This window comes from Rhincodon typus, chromosome 12, assembly GCF_021869965.1.
Source record: "Rhincodon typus isolate 14 chromosome 12, sRhiTyp1.1, whole genome shotgun sequence".
Classification (NCBI taxonomy): Eukaryota; Metazoa; Chordata; class Chondrichthyes; order Orectolobiformes; family Rhincodontidae; genus Rhincodon; species Rhincodon typus.
In genome coordinates, this window is record NC_063343.1 from 64679708 (window position 1) to 64707643 (window position 27936).

General features: G+C 43.2%; 1 protein-coding gene across 1 annotated transcript; it reads right to left on the reverse strand.

The window, feature by feature from the left end:
- On the reverse strand, positions 1 to 27936 carry LOC109916833 (H-2 class II histocompatibility antigen gamma chain). The gene is made up of 10 exons (XM_048603846.1): positions 27688 to 27936; positions 20388 to 20566; positions 18101 to 18183; positions 17229 to 17291; positions 15714 to 15809; positions 14509 to 14632; positions 11901 to 11984; positions 7772 to 7966; positions 5282 to 5326; positions 1 to 4026 (listed from the first exon to the last, which is right to left on the reverse strand). The coding sequence occupies exons 1-9, from the start codon at positions 27786 to 27788 to the stop codon at positions 5313 to 5315; spliced, it is 939 nt and encodes a 312-aa protein (XP_048459803.1). The 5' UTR covers positions 27789 to 27936; the 3' UTR covers positions 1 to 4026; positions 5282 to 5312.

A 27936-nucleotide genomic window follows, 5' to 3' on the forward strand; every position in this document is an offset into this window, starting at 1 on the left:
TACAAGCAGAAAAACCAATTTATTTAAGCGAATCTTCATTAGAATGTTCAAAACGTAAAACAGCACAGCCTTAAAATGCAAAGCCACACAAACATCATCAGGTACAATGATCAAGCTAAAATCAATGATTAATCCAGGAAAAATCTTCCACTTTTAAAGAAAAGTTCTATAGCATTTTCGATGTAAGTTGCAAATCAATAAAACACCTTGGAATTCCTGTGTTCCATTCTGCAGGGAACTCAGATTCCTTAAACCTCTCTGGCCTGTTAAAGCTGTCGTGCCTGATGTTTTGAGATCTGAACCTCACTGCTAGCAACTGTCCCATCGCAAGCAGGAAAATGGGACAGAAGAATACGTTGATAGGGTGAGGTGAGGTCGAGCAGGAGAGAACTCAAGTGGAGCATAAACACCAGCATGGACTAGATGGGTCGAATGTCCTGTAAATCCCATGTAAGTAGTCACAGATGTGAGGTTCTTTCAAGTTTAGCCTAATGCATGAATCGGAGATAAACCAGCCACAGTGAGAGAACATTCATAGGCACATAGTCAAAGACACATTCCAGTTTCTGCATGAATAGTTTTGAATCTCCGTGCAAACAATTGCACATTCAACTTCCATTCTCTATCAGAGAACTTTGGCTAGGCCATGTTTGGAGTATTGCGTGCAGTTCCAGTCCCCACACTATAGGAAGGGGTGTGGAGGCTTTCAATAGGGTGCAGAAGAGGTTTACCAGGATATTGCCTGCATTGGATTGTATTACCTACAAGGAGAGGTTGGAAAAACTTGTATTGTTTTTGCTCGATCATCGGAGGCTGAGGAACTACCTGACAGAAGAATATAAAATTATGAGGGACATGGATAGGGTGGATATTCAGAGTCTTTTCCCCAGGGTGGAAATGTCAAATACCAGGGGGCATAGATTAAAGGAAAGAGGGGGGAAGTTTAAAGATGTGAGAGGCACTTTTTTTTTGACACAGAGGCTGGTAGGTACCTGGAACATGCTGCCAGGAGAGGTGCTGGACGCAGATATAATAGCAACATTCAAGAGGCATTTAGACAGACATTGACAAGCAGAGAATAGAGGAATATGGACCATGTGCAGGCAGATGGAATTAGTTTACAATGCCATTGTGGTCAGCACAGGCATGGTGTGCCGAAGAGCCTGTCCTACGTCCTATTATAAACATAGTATTTGGCAAGTTCTTCTTCAGTTTGGGATTATGTTCAGCATGGACTGGTTGAACTGAAGGGTCTGTTTCTGTGCTGTATGATTCTATAACTCTGAACAACACCCTCTTTAATATTATTATTGAAAGATGCATGCACTTTAAGATGTCCCCAGTACAAGAGACATCATCAAGTCACTATCAGTCCCTGTATGTAGCACACACACTTCTGTGTCCCCATTCTCCCAGCCTTAGTCCTGTCCCACGTTTTTGGGTTTTGCCTCTCCCTTTGGCTTCACATTGGAAACAATTTCTGTCGGTGTATTTTCACATGAATGCTCCTTCCAGAGTTTATGACAAAAGGGAATTGGATTCAGGGATGTGAAAAAGAAGGTGGCAGTAATATTGACAGGGAAAAAGAGGTAATTTTCAAATAGGCATATTACACAGACATAATGGATCTCACTGTCATTCCCAACTTGATTGGCCCCTACATTTCTCCCTTCGTGCTGTGGGGTTTGATGAGTGTGCTGTTAGAAATTACACATTTTCTCCTTTGTTGTGACAAACATGGCACATCTATTTTGTAACTGTCTTCGTGAGTGATTAAAGACTTGCGTGCAATAGACATGAGGAGACATTGGTCCTTTGTACCACCAGTCTCATCGGTGTTTGAGTTTCACTGTGATGTACCATGGTATGTTGGAGAAAAGAAAGATCAAGCAGATTTTGTCAAGTCTTTATTCTCATGGCCTTTCAGATTTCACTTTTTCTTTCTAGAATAGTTGCCTTGATCCTGTGTACATGAATGTGCAGGAAACAAAAAAATAGACAAAAGCACTGAAAAACTGAGTTGTGAATGGTAGTTTGTCATATTCCTGGAGGCTTCATCGCATGACCTACTATCCCCATCTCCTCATCCAGAAATTCCTGCCAATGGTCACCCAACCTGTACACCCGTCTCAAATAACCAGGCCCGTAGCTTCAAGATTGGGCTGAGGCTCCAGTATCAGCCAAACCGGCTTTTTACCCTCACTTCCACCAATAAAGGCTCGAAAGAAACAACACACAGAATTATTTTGAAATGTGCCAATGATGATTCTTCACTAGCATTGTCCTGCCAATTGATTGGTCATTTTTGAAGGTTCCCGGAAATTTGGCAACCCTACCATTAAATCGTTTCCATTCACTACTCACACTCATAGGCCTTGATAAAGGATTAAGGCCTTGTTGCTAGGCTCCAAGAACGAGGCAAAGACTTAACTTTTCATTTGAAGCCAGATCTAGTCACCTCTATTGTCCAAAATAGAACACAAGAACAGAATTCCCTCCCTTTATTGCAAAATAATTATCCCCATCTACAGTTAAGCGATCACCATTGAGTTACAAATAATAATTAAAAAAAATCAGGCAGCAATAACAGTTTTCACAAGTTGCTTACAGACAATACCAGCTTTAAAAAAAAGTGATTGTGCATAATGACCTTCTGCTGATGGTCCCTCATAAGGATTATATCCGTTTTGTTATCTTTTATCAAGCCTTTGAGAGAGAAGGGTTATGACGGTCAATTTAGATGAGAAAATAAGGGAGAAGAGCCTAGTGAAGTATGAACATCAGCATGGATTGGCTGAGCCGAATGGTCTATTTCTGTTCTACATATTCTACATAATCAAAAACAAAATAGGTACACAGTTATAATATGGGCACTTCAATTAGATCTGGTGAAGGATGGCTTGGGAATATAAAGTGATATCTCGCCAACTGGCTCAAACCTTGAACCCCAAAAGTATGGACTGGTGGACAAAAATCACTTCACTTCAAAAAGCAAAACTACCACGGAACATGTTTCAGCCCGCTTACAAACCCAAATGTGGGGGGTGCTGGCAAGGCTGACGTTTACTGTTTCTGCCCGCTTACAAACCCAAATGTGGGGGGTGCTGGCAAAGCCGACGTTTACTGTTTCTGCCTGCGTACAAACCCAAATGTGGGGGGTGCTGGCAAGGCCAACATTTACTGAGCATCCCAGTTGCCGCTTGAGGAAGTGGTGGCGGCCGTGATGATAATCTTCTTCTGCTGTCTATGTGGTGATAGGCCCACCACTGCAGTTAGTCTAGGGTAGTAAACCAGAGTAAATGAATGAATTGGGGTCTTAATTTCAAATTGAGGTGAACAAGCCAGTAGGGTTGGAACTCATCAACAGAACACCTCCTAATGAAGAGACCCAACTTCAAACCATTGTCCTCTTTTGGTTCTCTTCCAGGTTGTGTGTGTTACCAAAAGACTATTACTAATCTCGGGGTTTCACTGCAAGGTTATTGATTTTCCTTTGTAGCAGTCTAGAATTCTTTGGTATCCACACGATTAAATCGGTCCTGTGTGGCATTTTAAAATCCAGGTCTCTTGAATTTCTGAAGTAACTCATTGATAAGCTTAGGAGACTTTGAAATCTGTGAAATGTCATTCTAGTTCTCCAGCCATAACTTGGCAGGAGAACAGAACAAACTTCTGAGGAGGGGGTTATGATACTGGGCACAATCATGTGTCGTAACCACACTCTGCAAGGAAATGGGACCAAAATATTCCTATGGAATGTCTAGTGGAAATAGTACTCTTTTTAGGGAAGTAAAGTGAGCGATGTCAAAGATTTGGGCAATTTGTTTCTCTGTTTAAAAAAAAAAATCAATGAGGACAAGTCTTGAACAAAAATGGAAAGTACATCAGCCAGATAAGGAGGTCAGCTCTCAACAGTTAGCAATCATACCCAAGGTTAATAAAAATCAGAAGTTGCAATTAATGTATAATTTCTGGAGTGAAGCCAGTCAGATTTTGCTTGCTTGTCCACTGCGAGCTCTTAATTCACTGAAATTAAGGAGAAAGTTTACATGAGTTTACAAAATTCCACGCAACATTTTGCAATTTCAATAATTTTCTTCTTGTTGCTTTCAAATGGATTTTGTACCCGCATTTGTGAGACGTTTCCAAAGATTTAAAATAAAGAAAGGCTTGTATTTCACATCATTTGTGCCTTTCATGGCCTTATGATATCTCAAAGCACATTACACCCAATGAAAAGTCTTCAAAGTGCAATTTATTTTATAATGTAGGAAATGTGGCTGGCAAAACATGCCTTAACAACAAAGGGATAATGAACAAATAATTTGGTTTTGGTATGGACAAATTGATGGACTGATTCAAGATAAATATTGGCTACGACAGCAGCAGTATGAAAAAGTGCTGACAGGACATTTTAAATTCACCTGAAAGAGCGCCTGGAACCTCCAACAGAATCCATTTACATTTTGTGTTCAAGTCTCAAGAGCGAGATTTGAACACAATCAAGGTCAAGGCGGTGACTCAATGAAGAAAAGCTGATGTAAAACTGTGCCCTTTAATATTTAGTTTGAAACATATTCTAATTTCCATTGAACACAACTTTCACGAGGACGTTTTTCCCTGGGTATGTGCATTGCTGACTCAATCATGATTTGTTACTTATCCGTTAATGCACCTTCACACTAAGCCATTTCAGAGAACACTGCTTTAGATCTGGAGTCACATGCAAGCTAAAACAGGTAAGGATTAGTGAACCAGGTGCCTCTTTATGGTAATACACAACAGTTTCACAGTCACTTTTACTGATACTCGCTTTTAAATCTACAGTCTTTGATTGAATTTAAGCAACTCCCACAGTGAGATTTGAACTCTGACCCCCGACCCTTGCAGCAACCAGCTCAGCAATACTACCACCACTCTACTGTCTAGACCATACTTGCAAACAGAACCACCAGTCATAAGCAGGACAGTTCCCTTTCCACACCCGCTCACACCTCTCCATCCCAGTCGCACGTAAGGGCAGGTGGAATTGACTGGAATAAGGGTGTTAAATTAGGCCATTGTCTAAACAGGAACCAACGTAGATTGGAGAGGACATTGACAGGGGGACCTCGGAGCAAGTTGAGATGTGGGCAGCAGAGTTTTGGACAAGGGGATAAGGTCAGAAGGTTTATGAGGAGCCTATACACAATGAAACTACTTGGTTTGGTGTGTCTATGTGGGAAAGTTCTGTTCAAATTCTAATTCATGAACTTGATTTTTTAAAAAATGGCTTACTTACTTGTTGCCAAGCCAGACACGTTCAGATCATCTTAGTTTATAAAGCCTAAAGATCGAAATGAATCTCAATTAAAGACAGGCAGAGGAAATTGTTAAAAAAAAAGTGACAATTAATTAAACCTTCAATAAAATCCAGCCTGTTGTAGGTAATTCTTTATATACTTTATGCAGATTAATCTTTGATAGTGAAGGAGGGTTGGATGTTTTCGAGTTGAATCCCTTTGGAATTCCAGGAACATTGATATAGAGGTTTCCCTCATGAATGTAGATGAATGGGTAAAATCCTCGAAAGGGCACAGAGTACAGAGCAAATTACACTGAAGGGTAGATTCTGATAGGGGAGCATGTATGTAGGAGGAAGTTAAATGGTTAGGCAAGGTACATTACACTATATTACATATAGCGTATGGCCTTTGTGTAGTTGCAATAGTTTGGCTGGTTTTCTGTCAGCCCCTGCTTTATTAATTTGCTCTTTGAAGAGCCAGTGCAGGCACAATGGGCCAAAGGGCCTCCTTGCACATTATAACACTCTTGCAAATCTTTAAGTCCATAGGATATTGCTTGTACATGCGCACAGGCCTCTCTAATCTGGAAGGACAGAATATTAATATAATTCAGTGACCTGAATGTGAATATCAAAGGAATTGACAATCCAATTCTATTCAAGATCCAAATCATCTTAAAAAGTCTTCTTCAAGGTGTGCTGCATTGGTTATCAGTGCCGCAGCGGCATTTATAACTCTAACGAATAATTACTGATCTCAATACCCAAGAGTTCTCACTCCTGCTACCTGCAGATTCCAATACTTGGGTCTTGTGCAATCCTGCGCTTAGGCTTCACTGAACTTGTATTTCCCCTGAGGCCTGATAATGATTGAAATGTTTAAAAATGATTCAGAAGAATGAGGGGGTGGGGAGATCTTATAGAAACATTTTAAATTATGAAGGGAATAGATAAGATAGAAGCAGGGAGATTGTTTCCATTGGTGGGTGAAACTAGAACGAGAGAGCATAGCCTCACAATAAAGGGAGAGGCAGATTTAGGAGGAACTTCTTCACCCAAAAGGTTGTGAATCTGTGGAATTCCATGCCAGTGAGGCTCTCTCGTTGAATGTTTTTAAGCCAAAGATAGATAGATTTTTGTACAGTAAAGGAATTAAGGGTCACAGTGAGCAGGTGGGTATATGAAACTGAGTCCATGGAAAAGCCAGCCATAATCTTACTGAATGGTGGAACAGGCTCAATGGGCCAGATAGCCTACTCCTGCTCCTATTCCTTATGTTCTTATGTTACGCTAAAGAAAGATAAAGTCTTAATGCTGATGTTGGGGGGTGTGGGTGGTGGAGTGGGGAACATTAAAATGAGAGAACTTAGACTGTAAATTGGACAGACATATTTCATAGTGAAATCAGGCAAAAGGTCTTCACAAAAGGGTTATGGAAATTGGGAACACCCTGAGAAAGTTTTGGATGGCGGTGATCCATTGGATCAGTGAGGCCGAAACTAAATTGCTTTTATGAACAGGTGATCAAGAAATCTGGGCAGGCTCCAAATGGGCTTCTTCCTCTACTTATTTTATTCATTAATGTGAGCATTGCTGCCTGGGCCAGCAGTTTTTGCCCGTCCGTAATTGTGAGGGTGAGAGAGGTGGGGGGGAGAGAACACGCTTCCTTACGCTACTGCAGTCTTTGGCATGTAGGTAAACCCACAATGCTGTTGGGGAGGAAAGTTCAGGATTTTGAGCCGGCAGTGGAGGAATAGTGATATATTTCCATATTAGGATGGCGTGTGGCTTGGAGAGGAACTTGCTGATGGTGGTGTTCCCGTGTGCCTGTTGTCCTTATCCTTCCAACCAGATGATCTTGTCAGCTTGGGAGATTATCGAAAACATATTGGCAAGTTGCTGAAGTACATCTTGTAGATGGTACACACTGCTGCGACTGTGCATCGGTGGTGCAGAGACTGAACGTTAGTACACGTCATATCAGTGAAGTGTCTTGCATCAGCCTAGGTGCTGCCGAGCTTCTTTGGTGTTGTTGGAGCTGCACCCATCCAGGCAAGTTGGGAAGGAGTATTCCATCCCACTCCTGACTTGTGCCTTGTAAATGGTAACAGACTTTGGGGAGTCAGGAAGTGAGTTACTCAGCACAGAACTCCCAGTTTCTGACTTGTTCTTGTAGCCATTGTACTTACATGAACGATCCTGCTAAGTTTGAGGTTATTAGTGACATCTATGATGTTGTCAGTGGGGGATTCATTGATGATATTGCTACTGAATGTGGAGGACTGAAGCCTAGCTTCTCTTATTTTCGATGTTCTTGTATAGTCTGAGTGTTATTTACCCCTTAGCAGCACAAGCCTGGATGTTGCCCAGGTCTTGATGCGTATGGGCAAAAGGGTCCGCCAGTGTCTGAGAATCCATTTCCCATGACACGGAGGACTTTTAAATCACATTCACACTCTCACGTAGATGAAGAAAACTCAAACATACGTTCGCAGCTTAAACGCCCACGCGTGGATGTTCCCAAGATCTCTGTTCCATTCGGATAAGAGCACCAGCAGAATCCTGTGCTTGGCCAACATTGCTTTGCCTCATAATTTCCCATCTCATCACAAGTGGGGCGGTAAGCTCCAGGAACAAGCTTCACTTGGCGATGTCTCTCACACTCAGTCTCCATGTTGTGCACTGAACGAGGGAAGATAGTGGTTGACATCACAAATGATGCTTTTCTTCCCCCACATTCCACTGCCTGTAGCCCACTTTCAGGATTTTAAAATCCTCACCTCTCGTGTTTAACCCCATCATGGTCTGTCTGCTCCCCCGGTCTGTGTAACCTCCAAACGTGCCAAGACTACTACACCCTGCTCAGTCTGACCTCTTGTGTATCCTTAATTACACCAATACTGTCAGCCATTCCTTCAATTGCCTTAGGTCCTGAACTCTGGAATTCCTCTTCCAAACCTCTCCAGCTCTTACCCCAACCTTGTCCTTAAAAGCTACTTCTTGGACCATGTTTCTTCTGTTATCTCCTTGTGTGTCTTGGTGTCAATCAGTCCAGCGAAGTACATTACGATGTTAAAGGCATTAAGTAAATGCTCTTTATTGTTGCCACTTTTATTCCCCTTGTTCAACTTGATGCTGCCAAGTTTCTCTCCAAGGCCTGTGTAATTGGATGGTGTTATTGGAGATGTGATTTGCAACTCTGCTAACTCACGCAGGTTCTCCAGTAAAAGAACGGATTTGGAGGAGGAGTGAGAGGTTGGTAAATGGCACATTGAGAAACGAGATCACCCATTTAGCTTGAGACCTCCCTGTTGAGAAGGTGATCAAGAAATCTGGGCAGGCTCCAAATGGGCAACTTCCTTATTTTATTCACTAATGTGAGCATTGCTGCCTGGGCCAGCAGTTATTGCCTGTCCCTGAGGGAGGGAGAGAACATGCTTCCTTATGCTACTGCAGTCTTTGGCATGTATGTAAACCCACAATGCTGTTAGGGAGGAAAGTTCAGGATTTTGAGCCGGCAGTGGAGGAATAGTGATATATTTCCATATTAGGATGGCATGCGGCTTGGAGAGGAACTTGCTGATCGTGGTGTTCCCGTGTGCCTGTTTTCCTTATCCTTCCAACCAGATGATCTTGTCAGCTTGGGAGATTATCGAAAACATATTGGCAAGTTGCTGAAGTACATCTTGTAGATGGTACACACTGCTGCGACTGTGCATCAGTGGTGCAGAGACTGAATGTTAGTACACGTCATATCAATGAAGTGTCTTGCATCAGTCTAGGTGCTGCCGAGCTTCTTTGGTGTTGTTGGAGCTGCACCCATCCAGACAAGTTGGGAAGGAGTATTCCATCCCACTCCTGACTTGTGCCTTGTCAATGGTAACAGACTTTGGGGAGTCAGGAAGTGAGTTACTCAGCACAGAACTCCCAGTTTCTGACTTGTTCTTGTAGCCATCGTACTTACATGAATGATCCTGTTAAGTGCCCAGGCTGCTGTTGGACTGGGGTGGACACAGTCAGAAACCACACAACACCAGGTGATAGTCCAACAGGTTTATTTGAAATCACAAGCTTTCGGAGCCCTTGCTCCTTCATCACCTGACAAAGAAGCAGTGCTCCGAAAGCTTGTGTTTTCAAATAAACCTGTTGGACTATAACCTGGTGTCGTGTGGTTTCTGACCTTGTCTCTGTTGAGAAGGTGTATGAGTGAAAAGCTGTACCTTAATCACTCAAAAGAACCTGAAGGGACTCAATCCTTTGGAATTGTCACCCTGTACAGGATGAGCAGATCAGTCCCAGATTTGACAACAGAGAAAGGCAGTGAGTGTAGCCTCTGGGGTGAAATGGAACATCCAACACTCACTTTGGTTCTGAGATCAGCTTGCAGCCAGCTCTTTAAATCCATAGTTTGCAAATCCATGGAAGTCCAGTGTTAAATAATGCAAATGCAAGCTGTATTCGCACCTTAGAAGATTACTTGAGAATATTGATATGGAATTTGTCTTCCCAAGTGATCAGTCTGGGTGCACATTAACTGTGGGAGAAGATTAAAAGGTTGGGAAGGGTCTATGATATGGCAGACAGTTCACAGGCTGTTAGAGGCAGTTCATGGTTAATTGCTTCGCTAATGTTTGTAGGATTGCATAATAGACCATTGTGTTGTATTTATGACTGGACCCATTATCCAGAGGTTTGTAAAACTAATGTCAGCAACTCTATTTCCAGTCCCACCATAGCAGCCTGTACGTTGGGAGTGCAATTCAAAAATATGACACTGAAGTGGAAACAACGCGATCAGTGAAAGTGACCAAGAAGTTGTTGTGTTGTCCGTAAAACAGAGAAACCTGCTGTGCTTACCTGGTCTGAACTGACATGTTATACCACCATCAGTGACTCGGAACTATTCTCAGAAAGTAGCTCAGCAAAACTTTCAGCTTCCGCAAGGAATTTCTCACAGAGTGCAGGGATTCAAAGACAAAAGGTCCACCATTACCCTCATCGATGGCTCTTGCCATTAATGTCTGCATCAACAATTAATCATCATCTCTCTCCAAAAAAAAAAAAAAATGGCTATTACTCTTTGTGACTGAGTTTGTTTGGAACCAGGTCGTCTTTTCCAATTCATCAATAATGATTCAGGGCCTTTCGTGTCAGCTTGGCTCTGCGGTTGTACAACCTCATGGTTGAACCTTGAGCTCTAAGGACAGGAGACCATTCTGCCCATCTGTCTGTCCTCTGGTTGATCAAACTAAACCAACTCAACAGCCAGTTTTACTCCCTGCTTTATCATCAGTACTTGCCTGTCTTTTCCTTAGATGCAAGATCAACCCAGCCTCAAAAAATTCCCAGTGGTAAAAATTCTCCCTATCTCAAGATAAAAATGTTTCTCTTAACTCCATTGTGATTGACTTACCAGCCATAGGAAACAATCTTTCCTTTAAATTGATTCCTTAATCAAAGGCAAATCTCAATTAAGACTTCTTTGTTTTCTTGTCTCTAATGCAGGTAATCCCAGTGTCACAAGTCTGTCCACATAACATGACTTATCCCCAGCACCATTCAGGTGAATCCAACCCTGTACACATTATGAGCTTTGGTTCAAAGCCTCACTCGCATGACGCACCCACAAACTGGAGGAACAGCACCTCATATTCCGCCTTGGAAGCCTACAGCCCACTGGCCTAAACGTGAATTTTACCAGTTTTAAAATCTCCCCACCCTCGGCTTCATCTCATGACTAACCCTCTCTCTCATCTCTGCCTCCTTGACCTGACACAGCCTGTCCATCTTATCTCCCACCGATCCACCCTTCCCGTCCCACTGACCACTCCCTACCTGCACTCACCTATCAGCATCCCACCTACCTTTCCCAGCCCGACCCCTCCTCACTAGTTATTTCCCAGCTCTCTTCCCCCTGCCCCATTTCTGAAGAAGGGTCCCAACCCGAAACGTCAACTCTCCTGCTCCTCTGATGCTGCCTGGCCTGCTGTGTTCCTCCAGCTCCACACTGTGTTATCTCTAACACTACTAGTGGATATACATGTTAACCAGAGCGAGCATTGATTCTGAACTGCGTGCGTGCGTGTGTGTATATCAACTGGTAACAATGAATCAACTATATGAGACCTACACGAGGGAGACAAAGTCATCTGTTCCTCCCAGCATGTTAGCCTCACCAACACATGACTCAAAGTCACCCAGAGACTGTACTTGAAAATTTTCTGAATGAAACCTAGTGCAATTGCATTTGAATAAATCGTACAGGCTCCTTAGCGTGTCCCACAGATTAGATACTCATTTAGTCATCAAGTCTCACAATCTATTCACTTCCACGAGAGCTAAAAGCAGGTCCAATATTGTTCCCACAGATTAGTTGTGAACGTTCTGCCTTTGTGTGTGCAACCCCCTGGTTCTGGACAATGGACATGGACAATGGACAATGTGACTGTGAACAAGTGCAAAACATCATGATGCCAATCCTGACTTTCTCGTCCATCCATTTGAGTCTGTGATCTCCACGTTGGGATGGGGCGTGGGTCTACTCTCACCACACCCAGACCAGCCCCTTCCAAACCTGTATTTGCTCTGGACTGAACATTGGATTTTGAAAAGTTACCTTTCTTTGATACTGGAGCTTTTGCAGGTTCTGGAAGGCTAACCATCATTGGCTTCATCGCAACACTGGAGAAAATCTTTCTCTCTGTTGTAAACAGGAACAAAGAAGGGGTTTCAAACATACCAAAATCATTCTAACTTTCTTCTTTCATCACTGGTAGAAGAGCGCAGCTTGGTACCGATGGGATTCACACCCTGTCCCTCCCACAGTGCACGCAATTTTATCGGCTCTTAGTGGAGTCTCACTTGAAGATTCTCAGACTTGACTTCAAATCTCTCCATTGGCCTCACCCCTCCTGCTCTGTGCCCTCACCCCTCCCTCTCTGGCCCTCTGTGCCCATGCCCTTCTCCACCCCTACCCCTCAATCTCCATGCCCCTCCCTCTCCAGCCCTCCACGCCCTCGCCCCTCCTTCTATGAACCCCCAGCTCTATGGCCCTCCTAATCTAACTGCCATCTTCTGATTCTGATTTTGCGCAAATCTTTGATTTTCTTCCTTCCATGATTGACTTCGACCTTCCCAGACCAAAATTCTGGAACAGGCTCCCTAAACGTCATCACCTCTATCTTTCCCTCTCTCTCCTCCTGTTTTCCCTAGCAGGGACACATATTGAAGATGACTGGTAAAAGGATTAGGGTGGGCGAGAGGAAGATGGTGGGTGGGTGACTGGAATTCACTGCCCAGTTTAGTGGTTGAGGCAGAGACCCTCACCTCATTCACAGAGGAACCCGGAATGTGCCCCAAAGTGTTGGAACCAGCAAAGCAACAGACCAGGTGCTGGAGAGTGGGATTATAATGGATAGGTGTATAACTAGCCAGTGTTGATGCGATGGGGTTGAATGGACCCCCTTCTGTACCATACCTTTTCTCCAGTTCTATGGTCTATGAATGTTTCCTTTTCAAATGTACAACCAATGAAGAAAAGGCCATACAGTAAATGAGAAAATAAGCAGATAATTTGTTTTTTTCTCCCCCCAAGTGAAGTTGGTTAAGGGACAAATATTGGCCTCCCCTTTCTCTTTGAGATTTTTAATGGTCTCCATGGTGACCACTCTAAAAATGTACTTCACTAACTGTACAGGTCTTTGGGACCCCTTCAAATTCCTGTATTTGTTTCTTCGGGTGATCCTTACCAAAGTGAGCATTTGTTGCCCATCCCTAACAGCCCTTTGATTTGAACAGTTGGGGGAAGCAGTTAATCACATTGCTGTGGGCCTGGAGTCACATATAGGCCAGACCAGGCTAGGATGGCAGCTTTCCTGCCTGAAAAGGACACTAGAGAAGATGATAGGTGTGCACTGCACCTGATCCTTATCATGACTAGTTTTCAATTCCAGATGTTTCAACTGAATTGAAATCCCACCAGCTCTCGTGGTGGGATTTGACTCCATGTTCCCAGGGTACAAGCCTGGGTCTCAGGATTAGTAATTTTGTGACATTACCACTACACCGCAACACATGCCATTTCAGTGCTAGCCTTTTGTTGTAGCGTTGACCCCGCGGGCAAAACCTGTGCTCACTGATCCCAATTTCCATTTGTCAAACAGGTTGGTCACTCATGTAGGCTACAATCATTGGTCAACATTGCAGACCAACAGTGATTGTACTTCAGAAGATGTCCATTGCCCAAGACTTGCATTGGCATGCCCTTAGAACGTGAAACAAATAAATGCAAGACCCTCATTCTTTCCAATGTACGCTGAAGGTGAGCCAGCTCTGTGAGATCACCCCCTTCAGGACAAGGAATGAAATACAGAACAGTCACGTGCACGTGCAACCGCAGGAAGTGCTACACTTGCCCCCATACCTCCTCCCTCACCCCCATCCCAGGCCCCAAGAAGACTTTCCACATCAAGCAGATGTTCACCTGCACATCTGCCAATGTGGTATACTGCATCCGCTGTACCCGGTGTGGCTTCCTCTACATCAGGGAAACCAAGCGGAGACTCGGGGACCACTTTGCAGAACACCTACGCTCGGTTCGCAATAAACAACTGCACCTCCCAGTCACGAACCATTTCAACTCCCCCTCCCATTCCTCAGACGACATGTCCATCCTGGGCCTCCTGCAGTGCCACAACGATGCCACCCGAAGGTTGCAGGAACAGCAACTCATATTCCGCTTGGGAACCCTGCAGCCCAATGGTATCAATGTGGATTTCACAAGCTTCAAAATCTCCCCTCCCCCTACCGCATCCCAAAACCAGTCCAGCTCGTCCCTGCCTCCCTAACCTGTTCTTCCTCCCACCTATCCCCTCCTCCCACCTCAAGCCGCACCTCCATCTCCTACCGACCAACCTCATCCCGCCCCCTTGACCTGTCCGTCCTCCCTGGACTGACATATCCCCTTCCTAACTCCCTACCGACACTCACCTTTACTGGCTCCATCCCCGCCTCTTCGACCTGTTTGTTTCCTCTCCACCTATCCTCTCCTCTATCCCTCTTCTATCCGCCTCCCACTCTCTCCCTATTTATTTCAGAACCCCCTTCCCCTCCCCCTTTTCTGATGAAGGGTCTAGGCCCGAAACGTCAGCCTCTCTGCTCCTATGATGCTGCTTGGCCTGCTGTGTTCATCCAGCCCTGCACCTTGTTGTCTCACAGTCACATACCACTAGGTTTAGGTTCAGGTTCAGGTTCAGGTTCAGGGTCGTATCGGGGTGCACTGGTTGGAGCAGACATCTTCTCTTGAATAAGCTGGAAAAAGAGCCAGTTTCGGAGCCAAGTTTCGAAGTCCTGTAAACAGCAAAGATATATCAACTGTCGGCTTTTATGAATTGGGCACGGGTCATTAGAACCGGTTTGTGGGATTTCCCCCCCTACCCGCCAACAAGTGAGGGAATTAAATTTGAGTGCAACTGAAACAAAAGCTGAATGGCATCAAAACTTTTTGTCCCGCACTCATCAGGGCAAATGCAAGAATGCTAAATTTCAAAGGGAACATCAATTTATACAATTTGAAAAAAAAAGTGTTTATTGGTTGGCAAGTGAAGAACGTACCATGGAATTAATGTCCCAGGCAGTTGTATTTAATTTTAAACAGGAGTAATACTTGGAGATGTTCCTTTCTCCTGGAGAGGACAAGTCCCTGTGTCTGAGTATATGTACCTTCTAGCAAGCATAAGGAAGCCACATTAAGAGTTTGACTGATAGTGTTAAATTTGTTGAGAGTATAATTTGTAATACACTCAGGCTTGTTCAGTAAGTGCTGCGCAATCACAGAACCGCATTTAACATGAAGTTCTGAGTTTTGCAATAAATGGGCTGGTTGAATACAGTTGTCAGTCTGTCTATTTTGAGCAGCAAAGGGATGCGCTGTTTGAAATCATCCAACAGTCATTGAGACATCAGCCTATATACCTGACATCACACAGGCACTAAAATCCATCAAGCACATCACTTATTTGTGCGGTAAGCCCCCAATGCGCTGAATGGACTCTTCCGATTCCTACTTTGTAGAGGAATTCAAAGTGAGGAGTGAATGTGTAACATGTTAAATTTCTCCGGCTTATTGGATTTATTTTGTTCACCAGAGAAAGTGTGTTGTGAATCTGGAATTCACTACCACTGGGGGGTATTTGGGGTGAAAATTACAGAAGGTAAGCCAGACAGACACCTGATGAATACCTGTTAATTTCCTTTAATAAGTGCACAATATTTATTGATATCACTTGGGAGAAAGGAATAGAAGGTTTGGACTAGTAGGGTGAAGGGATGTACTATAGCAGGTAGTTTTTTTAGCGTGTAGAAGCCAGTATGGAGCAGATGGACCAAATAGCCTGTGTCTGTGCTATAATTCAGTATCATCAACACTAACCTGCCACTCAGATTCCGTCATGCTATCTCGCAGCAGGTCGAGGTTGGCAGAGAAAGTGCTGTTAAATTCTGGAATCTCGTTGGTTGCGTTCTCTTTCTGCCAATGAAAAGTCAAAGACAATGTCATCATTTGGCTGACCATTTTCCCATCAGTCAACTCTTCATTCCAGTTATACTAAGCCAAGTACGGGCCACACCCAAATAGCTCCAGCGTCCACGAGCTTCCTTTTTACCATGGATGGCAAAGTTGAGAGTTATCAAAGCCTTCGATAACTTGTGCCCTTTTTCTAGAATTCCGGAATTCCTACAGTGCAAGCCAGAGGCCATTGGGCCCACTGAGTCCGCACCGACCCTCTGAACAGCATCCCATCCAGACCCACCTTATCCCTGTAACCCTGCGTTTCCCGTGGCCAATTCACCTAGCCTGCACATCCCTGGACACCATGGCCATGCTAAGCTGCCCGATTCCCCCAGGCTGCACGGGTTTGGACTGTGGGAGGAAGCTGGAGCACCTTGGAAGGGGTTTGGGGTAGGCGGTGGAGAATGTGCAAATTCCACCAAAAAAAAAAAGTCGCCCAAGGCTGGAATCAAACCTGATCTCTGGCTAGATACATGGATTTTTGAACAGTAAAGGTCTTAAGGGTTATAGAGAAGAGGCAGGTAAGTGGAGCAGAGTCCATGAGAAAATTGGCCATGATCTTTCTTCTGCCCCTTGCGCTGTGAGGCAACAGTGCTCTATTTAGGTCACGATGTGAGAGTGAGTTGATGCTACAGAACCAATCAGTCCATTGAGCCTGGGCCAGCTCTTCGAAGGAGCTCCCCAATTTGTTACCCCTGTGCACTAACCATTCGTTTTCCCTGCAGTCCTGGACATTTACAATGTCATTCAGCAATCTTTTAAATCAGTAGATCAGCTCCAGTTGGGACATTGCGGCCAGTTCCATATGGTGTCAGAGGTGAACAGCTTCAGGTTATGTGAAATAATTGGAGAGCAGGGGATGGTCTCCTTTGACCAGAGGAGGTTATCAACCCAGTGACTTGCTGGAATGCATGGCCAGAAATGGGTGGTAGCAGATTAAATCATAAATGCTCAAAAGATTTTGCATAAACACTCAAATTGCCTTTTTATGCAATTCATTGATGGGCTGGGAGTATCTAGCTAAGCCAACATTTTTGTTGCCCATCCTTAAATGCCCTTGAGAAGTTGGTGATAAGGTGCCTTCTGGAACTGCTGCCATCCATGTAGAGACATCCCAAGTGCTTTCAGAGTTCCAACAGATTGGCCCATCAACGCTGAAGGAAAAACAATGCATCTCCAAGACAGGGGAATGAGGGTGTTCCCATGTATCTGATGTGCCAGTCGCTCCAGGTGCAGGCAGTTGGTGGAATGGGACTAAATAGATAGCTCTTTCCAGGAGCTGGCATGGGCACGATGGGCTGAATGGTCTCCCATTGTGCTACAAACAGCATTTTATGGGTTCACAACAGCTTTGAAAAGATTCCCCTTCAACAATACCTTCAGCAGTTCCCGCACTTGTTCCAGCACAGTCAGGGGTTTGGCAGGAGTGGGTCTCGGAGTCTGTTAGAAAATAAATATTGAAAAAAAAAACAAAATGACTGTTCACTTCCACGTTTAACTAACCATTATAAAGCACTTTTAAATCAAAATGCACCACAATGCCTTGCTCCGGTCCTGTCCACATGATTACAGTCAATTTTAGGCACCGCAAGGTTAACTGGCACAGAGTAATTTTCTCAGATTGCTGCTTCTGGTCCTGAGGAAGTACTAGAGCTGCCACCTTTCAGGAGACAGGTTGAATCCAGGCCCTCTCAGCTAGGTGCAGAAGCTCCTACTGTGTCTATTGTACATACTGCAGGGCTGTTCCCGGTTTAATCCTCAGCTGGCCATGAAAAAGACTTAGCCAGGTCAATATGATCACCATCAAGATTAGCAAAGAGACAATCTGAAAATCTTGAACGTCAAAAATGGGATGGAGAGCATCAAGTTGGTGGAATTAAATCCAAAAATGATTTTAGCAGAGGTAAGCTCAGCCACTGAATTTGGGAGCTTTCACTGCCCATGATATGGTGAGGTTTTTATAGGTAAGAAACATGATAGGTTCCTGGGCATAGTGAGGGAGACAGAACGGAAAGGGAGGAGCCCATCTTCTCTCCCATCCTCCCAGCTTGTTGAGACAAGTGTCAACAGCTAATTAGAATTCTAAGAAGATCTATTCATCCAACAAGTTGGTTTTGGAGATCAGTCTCTGCATTTGACCAACATGAAAGTAACAGTCAATGTTGTGCACAGCAAGATCCAATAAAAAAAAAATGCACATGAGATAACCTAGAACTAGCACTTGCGGTTTTCTCTAAGTTGGACATTACCTTTGGACGTTCTGCATTTGGGTCAATGTAGGCAATGGGCATGTCCAAAATCATAGGTTTGACATGCATCATCGGCTTAGGTGCTGAAAAACAAAATAGAAGAGAATGGCATTTTTATTAGTACGACTTAGTGCCAACATGAAAGGAAGATTGGGGGTTGAACATTGGTCTCCCGATGGGGGTGCGAATTGGGTTCAGAAGGATGATGATGAACCTTGCTTTCTTTGAGCAGGAAAATCAATTTTCCAGTACTTTCCCAACTCCGCACTATTTTCACATGGCCTTCTCATAGGTCAGGAGGACTTCAGATGCAAAACAGAAACAGTTCTTCTGCATGACCCTATTGTGCTACTGTGAAGACCAGAGAAAAACTTTATCACCTCCCACACGCTACTTTCATTTCAAATCGCCCCCAATGAACAATCTTCCTTGGAAACTTTATGAACACTGGAGAAAGACTGCCAAGGAATCCAGGACATGCTGGCAGATAGACTTTAAATATTTTCATATATCCAAATTCACTACTAGATGCCATGCTATAATATTGATGCACTATTAATGTAGCGATTGATCATGGGGTCTATTCTACAAAAGGTAAACTCCCCACAATCTTGGTCACCAGTGTACAAGTATTGACCTGCATTAAAGCATTTTTTTCCTCAAATGGGCAAAGTGCCATAATGCATTTAAGCTGTGGAAAGACTTGTTGGAAAATCCTCCTCTTAGTTGGCAGTGAGATTTAAATGCACAGACATCTCTGACTGTGAAGAAAATTCCAAGGATCTCCCTCCTGTCCTTAAAGTGACAGAAAAGCAGATGAAACAATCTATTCTTTCCATATCAGTCTTCAGAGCTAGGATACTAACATTACAATGGCTGTCATCATTCTGAATCGCAGATTCTGATCATGTCCCATATGTTTAATCCAAATTCCAGCAGTCACTAGCTTGAAAATCCAAGCTTTAGGTGGATTACAGAAGACTTATGGAGCCAAAGTGGATCGATTAGGGAAGGAAAAAGGTCAGTGATCATCTCATTGAACAATAGAGCAGGCAGTAGTTCTAGCCTTGAATTATAAAAATCTAAAACCTTACAACAGAAAGAGGCTGTGCAGCCAATTGGGAACTATCTAATCTAGTCTCACACCCAGCTTTAAACTCTAATGTGTGGGTGCTGATGTTGGACTGGGGTGGACAAGGTCAGAAATCACACGACACCAGGTTATAGTCCAACAGGGTTTATTTGAAATCACAGCACTCCAAAACCTAGTGATTTCAGGTAAACCCATTGCAATATAAATTTGGTGTCATGCGACTTCTGACTTTAATCTCAGAAGCTTGCAAATTATTCCTCTCCAATATCCATTTGGTTTTTGAAATTTCTGACATAATCTGACTCCACCACCATCACAGGTTGTGAGTTCAAGGTCATATCAACTCCTCGCACTCCCCATAGCGTTTTTGGAAGCTATTTTATATCCTGTGGCTATCTGCAACCAGAAGGGAGAAACTGAGGAACAATCCAATGGAAGTTTTGAAGATTATGAAAATGTTTGGTAGGGTAGACAAAGTTAGTTCAACTCACCAAAAGGGGTGTTGGGGCATCACAAATGTGAGGAAGTCACAATTAAAAACGAGTAAGAAAAATCAGGAGAACTTTTTTCTCCCTCTGAAAAGAGTAAGGAATACTTTATCCAGAGAACAGTGAGGATGTGGAATACATTGCTGTATGGAGTAATTTGGTCCATGGCGTTGATGCATTTGATAGGAAATTAGATAAACGAATGATGGATAAAGGAATAGAGGGATACGTTGATGGGGCTAGATGAAGAAAACCAGGAAGAAGCTGATGTTCAGCATAAATATTGGGATGAATGGTCTGTTTCAAAGACTAGGCCACCATGTAATATCAAAGCACCCAATGTTTTTTCCTAGTTACAGCATGAAAAGTAACGTAGCAATCAGTAACCCTACTAAATCTCTCCTCACCACTAACTGCTCCAAAAGAGAATAGTCCAACTCATCCACAATCACCACAAACCATCCCCCCATGGCGACTAATTGAACATAAATGGGAGTCCCCAGTGGAATCATCTGGAGGTGGTGTTTAACTCAGACTTGTGAATCATTCTGTTGGTAGAATTCAAATTACAATTGCTGATGTGGTCTTCCTCAATCTATTCACCAATTGGTTCTTTGTTGCTCTGCTCACACCCACACCCACCCCCACCCCTCAGATTGGTTTAGACGATAACAGTTAGTTGGGGAAGGGGGCACGGTGTACATACAGAATCGGTTCCGGTTTGAGGTGTATTTCTGTTGGATGAGATTGGTCGTCTGTTGCAGGCGGGTTATCGTGCTCTGCTGCTTCACCAGAAAAACAACGCTGGCAACCTGCCCGGCGATCAGCATGGCCGCCAACACGGTCACACCACCCCAAATAAGACCCTTGGAGCAGGTGCGGCTGCTGTAATGAAGAACAATGAATGAATACCATTAATGCTAAGTTCAAAGGAGTTGCCATAACTCTGTCTAGATGCATGCTGGGTGTTTTCACCATGTGGCCTTCCAACTCTTCCCACAACCCCATTCTTCTCACAGCCAGTTGGATAGTCAACAGGTACACTCTTGCTGGATTGGTTGGCTCTTAATTGTTAACCAAACTGTCTTTGATTCCCCCTCACCATAACTAGCCCTCCCATTCCAATACCCTTAAATCTCATGACATTCGTTTAACTGCTCAGTAAAAGGACTGTTTCGGTAGGAGTAGGTCATCGAGCCCATCAATCTGCTCCACCATTCAGTACGGCCATGTCTCCCAGTTCACGTCAATGCTGTTTTCCCACACCATCCCCTTATCCCTCTTCATCGCTGGTACTTAGAAAGTTGTCAATCTCTTTAGTTCTCCTTCCAGTTGTTCCTTGTGGTGTGTGGGGGAATTCAGACTCAATTTTGTCAGCTCTCCCAGGATGATCCTGGATGACCCCATTGAGGTTCCCCTTTCTAATTTACTGCTGACATTTTTTTCCCCCATACTCAATCAGCTGATACAGGGATCAGTCACCTAGCCATTGTCCTTATTAATTCTAGGATGGCGTTTTTTTAAAAACAAATAATTAATTCTCAGAAGGTGAGCATCACTGGCATTTCTTGGCCATCCCTAATGCCCTTGGGCAGATGGTGATGAACAACTGAGTGGATTGACTGTCCACTTCAGAGGGCAGTTAGGAGTGCACCCCATTGCTATAGGTCTGGAGTCACATGTGGGCCAGACCAGGTAAGGATGGCAGATTTCTTTCCCTAAAGGACATTAGTGAACCAGAGCGGTGGGTTTTTTTCTAATAAAAATCTGGTGGGTTTATGATCACAACAGACGAGGTTAACATTTTTGTTCCAAATATATTTAATTAAATTAATTAAAACTCCCCTGTTGTGTCTATATGGGCCTTAAACTGATGTGCCCAGGCCAATAGTCTAGGTTTCTGGATTAACCCAGTAATGTAGCCATTATATATAACCATTATGTAACTTATATATGACCATTGGATAAGCTAGGACTTGTTTCAACCAGAGCATGGGAGGTTGAGGTATGATGCTGCAGAGGTTCATAAAATCATGAAGGGCATAGATAAGATGAACAGCAAAAGGTCTTTTACCTAGGATGGGAGGAGTTCAAAACTAGAGGGAATAATTTTAAAGGTGCGGGGAGAAAGATATAAAAAGGACCCAGGGTGGAGAAGCAACATTTTCCACATAGAAGGTGATTCATATGTGGAATAACCTTCCAGAGGAAGTGATAGATGCAGGTACATTTACAACATTAAAAAGACTTTTGGTCAGATACATGGATGGGAGCAGTTCAGAGAGCTGTGGGCTAAATGCAGGCAGGTGGGACTAGCTTAGTTTGGGAAACTTGGTCAGCATTCACTGGTTGGACTGAAGGGCCGGTTTCTGTGTTTTGGTACAATAGAGTCCGCTATATCTGCTCAGACGACGGACCTGTTTCAGTGAACCAGACTCTAAGAAAGTGCGAATCAAACAATATAACTTAGCTCTGTTTTTGTATTAATATTGCCTACCATCCACGGCTTAAGTTTACTCACATCTCAAGATCACAATCTCTCCCCATCTCTCCATTGATGTTTGGTGAATAGCTGCAGGGCTTTGTTCTCCTACCCAGTGCATAAAACCTTCATTATTGAACCCATTCTGTCAAATATTACTGTTGTCCAAGTTCGAAGATTCCAACAAGACCCTCCCTAATTTGTGAATCTCATGAGAATTTGGTCAATTCCTGTTGCGTTTCTAGAATTCGGACTTTTCTAGATCAAACAGCATCAGGGAAGTCCCAAATATTTTCCACTCAACTGATGCAAACAAGAGTCAGTAGTCACCTCGGTGAAGAAAAAACAGGGGCAATGGACATGGTGGTAAAGAGGGGTCGTGGTTAAGAGGGGCAACTTTTTGTGGTAACAGTAGATATTAATCACTCCAGGTTCTTGGATTTAAACTGTGCATCAACCCCCTGTATTACTCCAGGTGATCTTTTCCCTTGGACAATATTCACTGCCCTAACAAGGAACAACGGTCAAGATAATAAGTGTGGACAGTGGCTCAGTGGTCAGCACTGCTGCCTCACAGCACTGGGGACCCAGGTTCGATTCCAGCCCTAGGTAACTGTCTGTGTGGAGTTTGCTCCAGTTTCCTCCCACAGTCCAAAGATGTGTAGGCTAGGTGGATTGTCCATGGGATATTCCCCATAGTGTCAAGGAATGTGTAGGTTAAGTGGATTGGCCATAGGAAATACAGGGATAAGATGGGTCTGGGGTGGGATGTCCTTCCAAGGATCGGTGATGGGTTGAATGGCCTGTTCTCACATTGTAGGGATTTTGTGATTCTAAAAGTCTGGGTGAGTTGCAGCACTAAAGGTGGTGTGTTAGGGCTCTCCTCTGGAAGGATTGGGAGAGCAGAATTGTTCATTTGAGGTGTTTCTGCGACTGGGACATATTCAGGGAGCTGCATGATGGAGTTTCTGGATGAACTATTATGCTAATGACTTGGATCTATTATACAAAGAATGTTTTTGCAAATTGCTGTGGAAAACCCCTCCTGCCTGAAAGTGAAACAATCTCAACTGCCATTGAGTCAGGAATTCTGGAGAATTCCACTGGCCTTTATAGCAAACAATTGCTCAGTGATTCAGATCACTCTAGGGTTCTTTTCTGATGTTTTTTTTCACCCAGTTGGTCTCATTTGTAGCAGAACATTCACCCAGTTTCCTGCTCAATATTTATTGACACACACCAAGGTACCCTGATCAAAAGCTTCAGGGTTGAGCAGACTCAATGGGCTGAATGGCCTGCTTCTGCTCCTATATTCTGTTAAAAAAAACTGTTTTATTCTCTATTTGTTGGAGAGAGAGCGAGAGAGCGAGAGAGGCATCTGAAGCCAGCAAGGGCAAGAAAATAATTCCATCTTGATGAACTACCCTGGATTACAAATCAAATCTAGTGGGATAAGTGTTGAATTAACTAGCAAGTGCTCACCAGCAATAGACAGTAATCTGCCAGTGGATCACTCCATTATAGAGTATGGCATTGCAGCAAGATAAACTAAAGTGAAAACTGAACAGGTTTTATGACCTGATATAATTAGATCTACAGTCCACTCGAGGCAGAAACTGAGGATTTACTCCAGCGCAGTTGGTTCACAAAATTGTTTTAAATACTTAAACAGTCTCTCGAATCCTCACAGAATCTTACAGCAGGAATAAAGGCCATTCATCCCATTGGCTGCTTTGGCTCTTCGAAAGAGCCAGCCAATTCAGTGCTGCTCCCCAGTCTGGCTCCTCCAGCGATCGCCCTGTTGTTCTGATTGCTGTACATTTAAGGAGGATGACTGGAAAGGATTAACACAGCCAGAATGCGAATTCAAAATATAGGATGAGTTGGGGGAAAATATCAGTAATACTTGCAAATGACATATACTGGTCCAACTCATTTTGGGTACTTCAAAATAAAGCTCAAGAATGACCTGTATATGCATTTCCAAGTATGACTGTTTGTGTTATCTGTTTTTCTGCACAGTGTTCGTGATTTCAGTGAGTTCACCCTTTTAAACATTTAAATGAAACCTTTTTGTTTATTAGTCTCAGATGGCCAAAAGGAAAAACTGGTAAAACTAGTAAATGGAACATCCTGATCTAACTCCTCGGGTACACCTGAAGATCAAGATCCTGTATGTTCATTTCAAAGCATTACAGATGTTTATTTTGTCCCCTTTTTTCCCGTCTCTAGATAAATTATTCACCAAACTTTTTTTTAAAATATACCTCTCAGTTTTCATAATTTCTCCGTTGCACCCACTGGCAGAACAATGGCCATTTTGGCGCCATGGAAATGCCATTTTGGCATTATTCCCCTGAAACATCCCCAAACAAAATGGCCCATTTATTGATTAGCCAAATGAAAAGTGTAACTTGTGGATCATGCCTGATTATGAGACTGTTTCACAGGTTTTTTTTTGTGGAATTACTTTCCAGCTTCGACTCAGCTAAGATATCTCAAAAGAACATTCTGGCAACAGAAGGGCAGCCATTTTGTTTGGCAGAGGCAGCAAAGCTGGGAAAAGAAAGGTACGTGCTCCCATTAACTCTTCTTTGTTTTACTACCTGCGTTCGTGTTAATTGCCGAATCCCTGATTTTATTTTAAAACATTAGCTAAAGCCTAAAGGAGAAAATAAAGAGTCTCAGGAAAGAGCTGAGTTGCTAATCACATCCTAACCTGTGCAGAATACAAACTCAGTAGAAGGTAGACCCCGTGCACTTATGACCAAAGAAAGATCAACATTCACCGTCCAAAGTCAATTACAGTTACAGGATTGTGACATCCCAATACACATGATCCACATCTAATAATTTAATAACATAACGTTGCAATGTAAATCCCTTCCTAGACAATGGTGAATGTATGTACCAAGATCCATCCAGATCTTGTTTGACAATAAGTCCTTCAAAGGAAACACTTGTTTAAACATGTAAACTTTTCAACACCAGTTGAATCCAGACATTATCCTTTGTACCTGGTTCAAACTCATAGCAGCTCAAAACATGACTGAAAGTATTTCGCACCCAGAAAATTAAAAAAGATACAAAAAAAAAAGAGCTCAGTGATACTCTGGAGTTAGGAGAAAAATTCAAATATAGCTAAAGATCCTGTTCCCGGCCAATGCCCACAAGGCATGTGCTTTGTGTGTGGGTGTTCTGTATCCGTGTGGGCATCTGTGCATTTCTGCACAACTGTTTGTGCATGTGCAATGGGCAAGTACATATTCATGTGTGTGTGTGTGAGGGTTAGTGTGTGAATGCCTATGTCTCTGAGTGTTAGTGTGTGTGAGTATGGTGAGTGCATTGCATATGGCATGTGCTGAATGGGAGTCCCAGCTGAAGGTATACAGTCGAGATCCAAACCAAAATCAGTCATTTCCATCCTAGAAAGAAAAGCCAAACAAAAATGTGGTGAACGGGACAAACTGGTCCGACTGTCTTCTGCAGTTCAGAATGGAGCTTCGGTACAAACACACAGAGTGCTGGAGGCCAGTACTCTGGAACTAAGGAGCAAATACTTTATTGCTAGGATTTTAAAACTGGCTTTTCCCCTCTGGAAAAAATTCACTTTTTGTTCCTTCTGCTTACTTTCAGAACTGAATTCACTTGCAACGTCTCTCAACCATGGTCACAAATAAAGAAAAAGAATGCTCTACCCAAGAGTTGGGGAGGATGTATAAGTGAGCAGATGAAGACAAGATTTGGAGTCCTCAAACCATGAACAACAGCCTGGCTGAACAGGCAAAATCTGCACTAAATCAGCAGCAATTCGTGGCTCAATAGCTACTCCTGGTGGAGTGATTGTTTGTGGGTCTGAGTGTTGTTCAGTGATGTTGGCAATCCTGTTTAAAATTGGCAAATAATAACACTAAGAGCCAAACCTTTTTTGGGGGGGGGGTGGGGGAAACCCCGGTTGCACTGAGCCGCATCAACATTTTTGTTTTAAGAGACTCTCTTTTCTACATGGCTGGTTTGATGTTTTTGAAAGGCAGAGATCTAGCTTCAGGGAACAGAGTAAGATCTGACAGGCTTCAAAGGACTCCAAAGTTTAAAATACAATAAAAGAAATATACAGCTGCCTAAGAAAAACAAACAAAAAAAAAATCTAAACTCAGATCCCAGCTAGAACTGTTTAGATTCTGATCGAGCTGCTGTTAAGTCCCCTGTGCAGACATTAAACAGAGAGAATGGTTCATTTCACACAAAAGAGTCGAGCTGCCATTGTGTAGAGACTGAACCATCCAAAGAAAACTGACGCTTGCTCCCAGAATCTGGCATAACTTCGCCGGGTTTGCAATATATAAAGATACAAGAATTAAAGGTTAGAGGAGAAAGATTTGCAAACGTAGAATGAATTTTATGAAGTCCTTTTAAAGTTAGTAATGTAGAAAATACAGCCACAGATTGCAGAGCAAGATTCGACAAACAATAATCTAATAAAATGACCAAATCACGTTTTTTTTTTTAAATTGTGTGCGATGTTGGTTGAGTGATAATTTGACCAAGACAATTGGCTCTAAAATACAAAGAAAATAATGCACAGGTGCATAAGAAAAGTGAGCAAAAATCTACATTCAGATCCCAGCTAGAACTATTGAGATTCTGGATCTGAGCAGCTGTTACACGTTCCACGTAGTGACATTAAAGAGAAAATGGTTCATTTCGCACAAAAATGTCACAATTCTGAGGAAGGGTCACTCAACCCGAAACATTAACTCTGCTTTCTCTCCACAGATTTTGCCAAACCTGCTGAGCTTTTCCAGCAACTTCTAATTTTGTCACTGGGGACCACTCCCCTGTTCCTTTAATGATCAGCTACATTTACCACAGAAGGCAGAGTTTTGTTTTAAAAGTGCCTTAATCTTCTGCAGTGGAACACACCATCCCGATTTGGAACTATATCACAATTCCACATTGTCACTGGGTCAAAATCTTGGAATTCCCCCCACTTTACCTCTATCCCCAGGACTGCGGTGCTTCAAGAAGGCAGCTCACTACCATCTGCTCAAGTGACAATTAGGGACTACCAACAAATGCTGGCAAAGCCTGATTGTTTTAAGAAATAGAAAGACAATTCCCCGCAAAGAAAATAAAGCTAACCCTACAACATCCTCAGGAGGTTTCACAGACTGCGCACCTCTCACGCATGAGGCTCCACTAAGCAGCAGCAAATAAAAAGGTAAAACACTCCAGAGGGTGGAAATCTGAAAAAGATGCAGAAAATGCTGGAGATACCCATGGCATCATGAGAGAGAGAGAGAGGCAGTTAATATTTCCAGCCTGATTTAATTCTTTTTCAGGACATAGTACCTAGATCTGAGTTTTGAAGTTATACCAGACTAGAAATATTAACTCCACTTCTCTCTGCATAGCTAGAGTCCCTCCAGAAAGCATATCTTTTCAATGTCTCACCAGCAAACAATTCCACAAAGATTTTCTTATAGATGTTAAAACAGAAGGGTTGTCCATGATCTAATCTTACCTCTGGCCGGTAACAGTAGTCCTGGCTTCCATACTGGTGTGGCTAACAATATCTTGCTGTGAATTATTCAACAAAGCGTTCTGCTGCTCGTCGGCTGACATGATGAGACAGTCTCCACTAAAACTGAGCTGAGCTGAGCTACCTACAGCACAGGAGACTTCACTCCGGAGCTGAGACAGAGCTATATGCGCAGGTTGATCTGGGGATTTTTTTTTAAATTGCCTCTCAGCCAGTGCTGAGGAGGAAGTT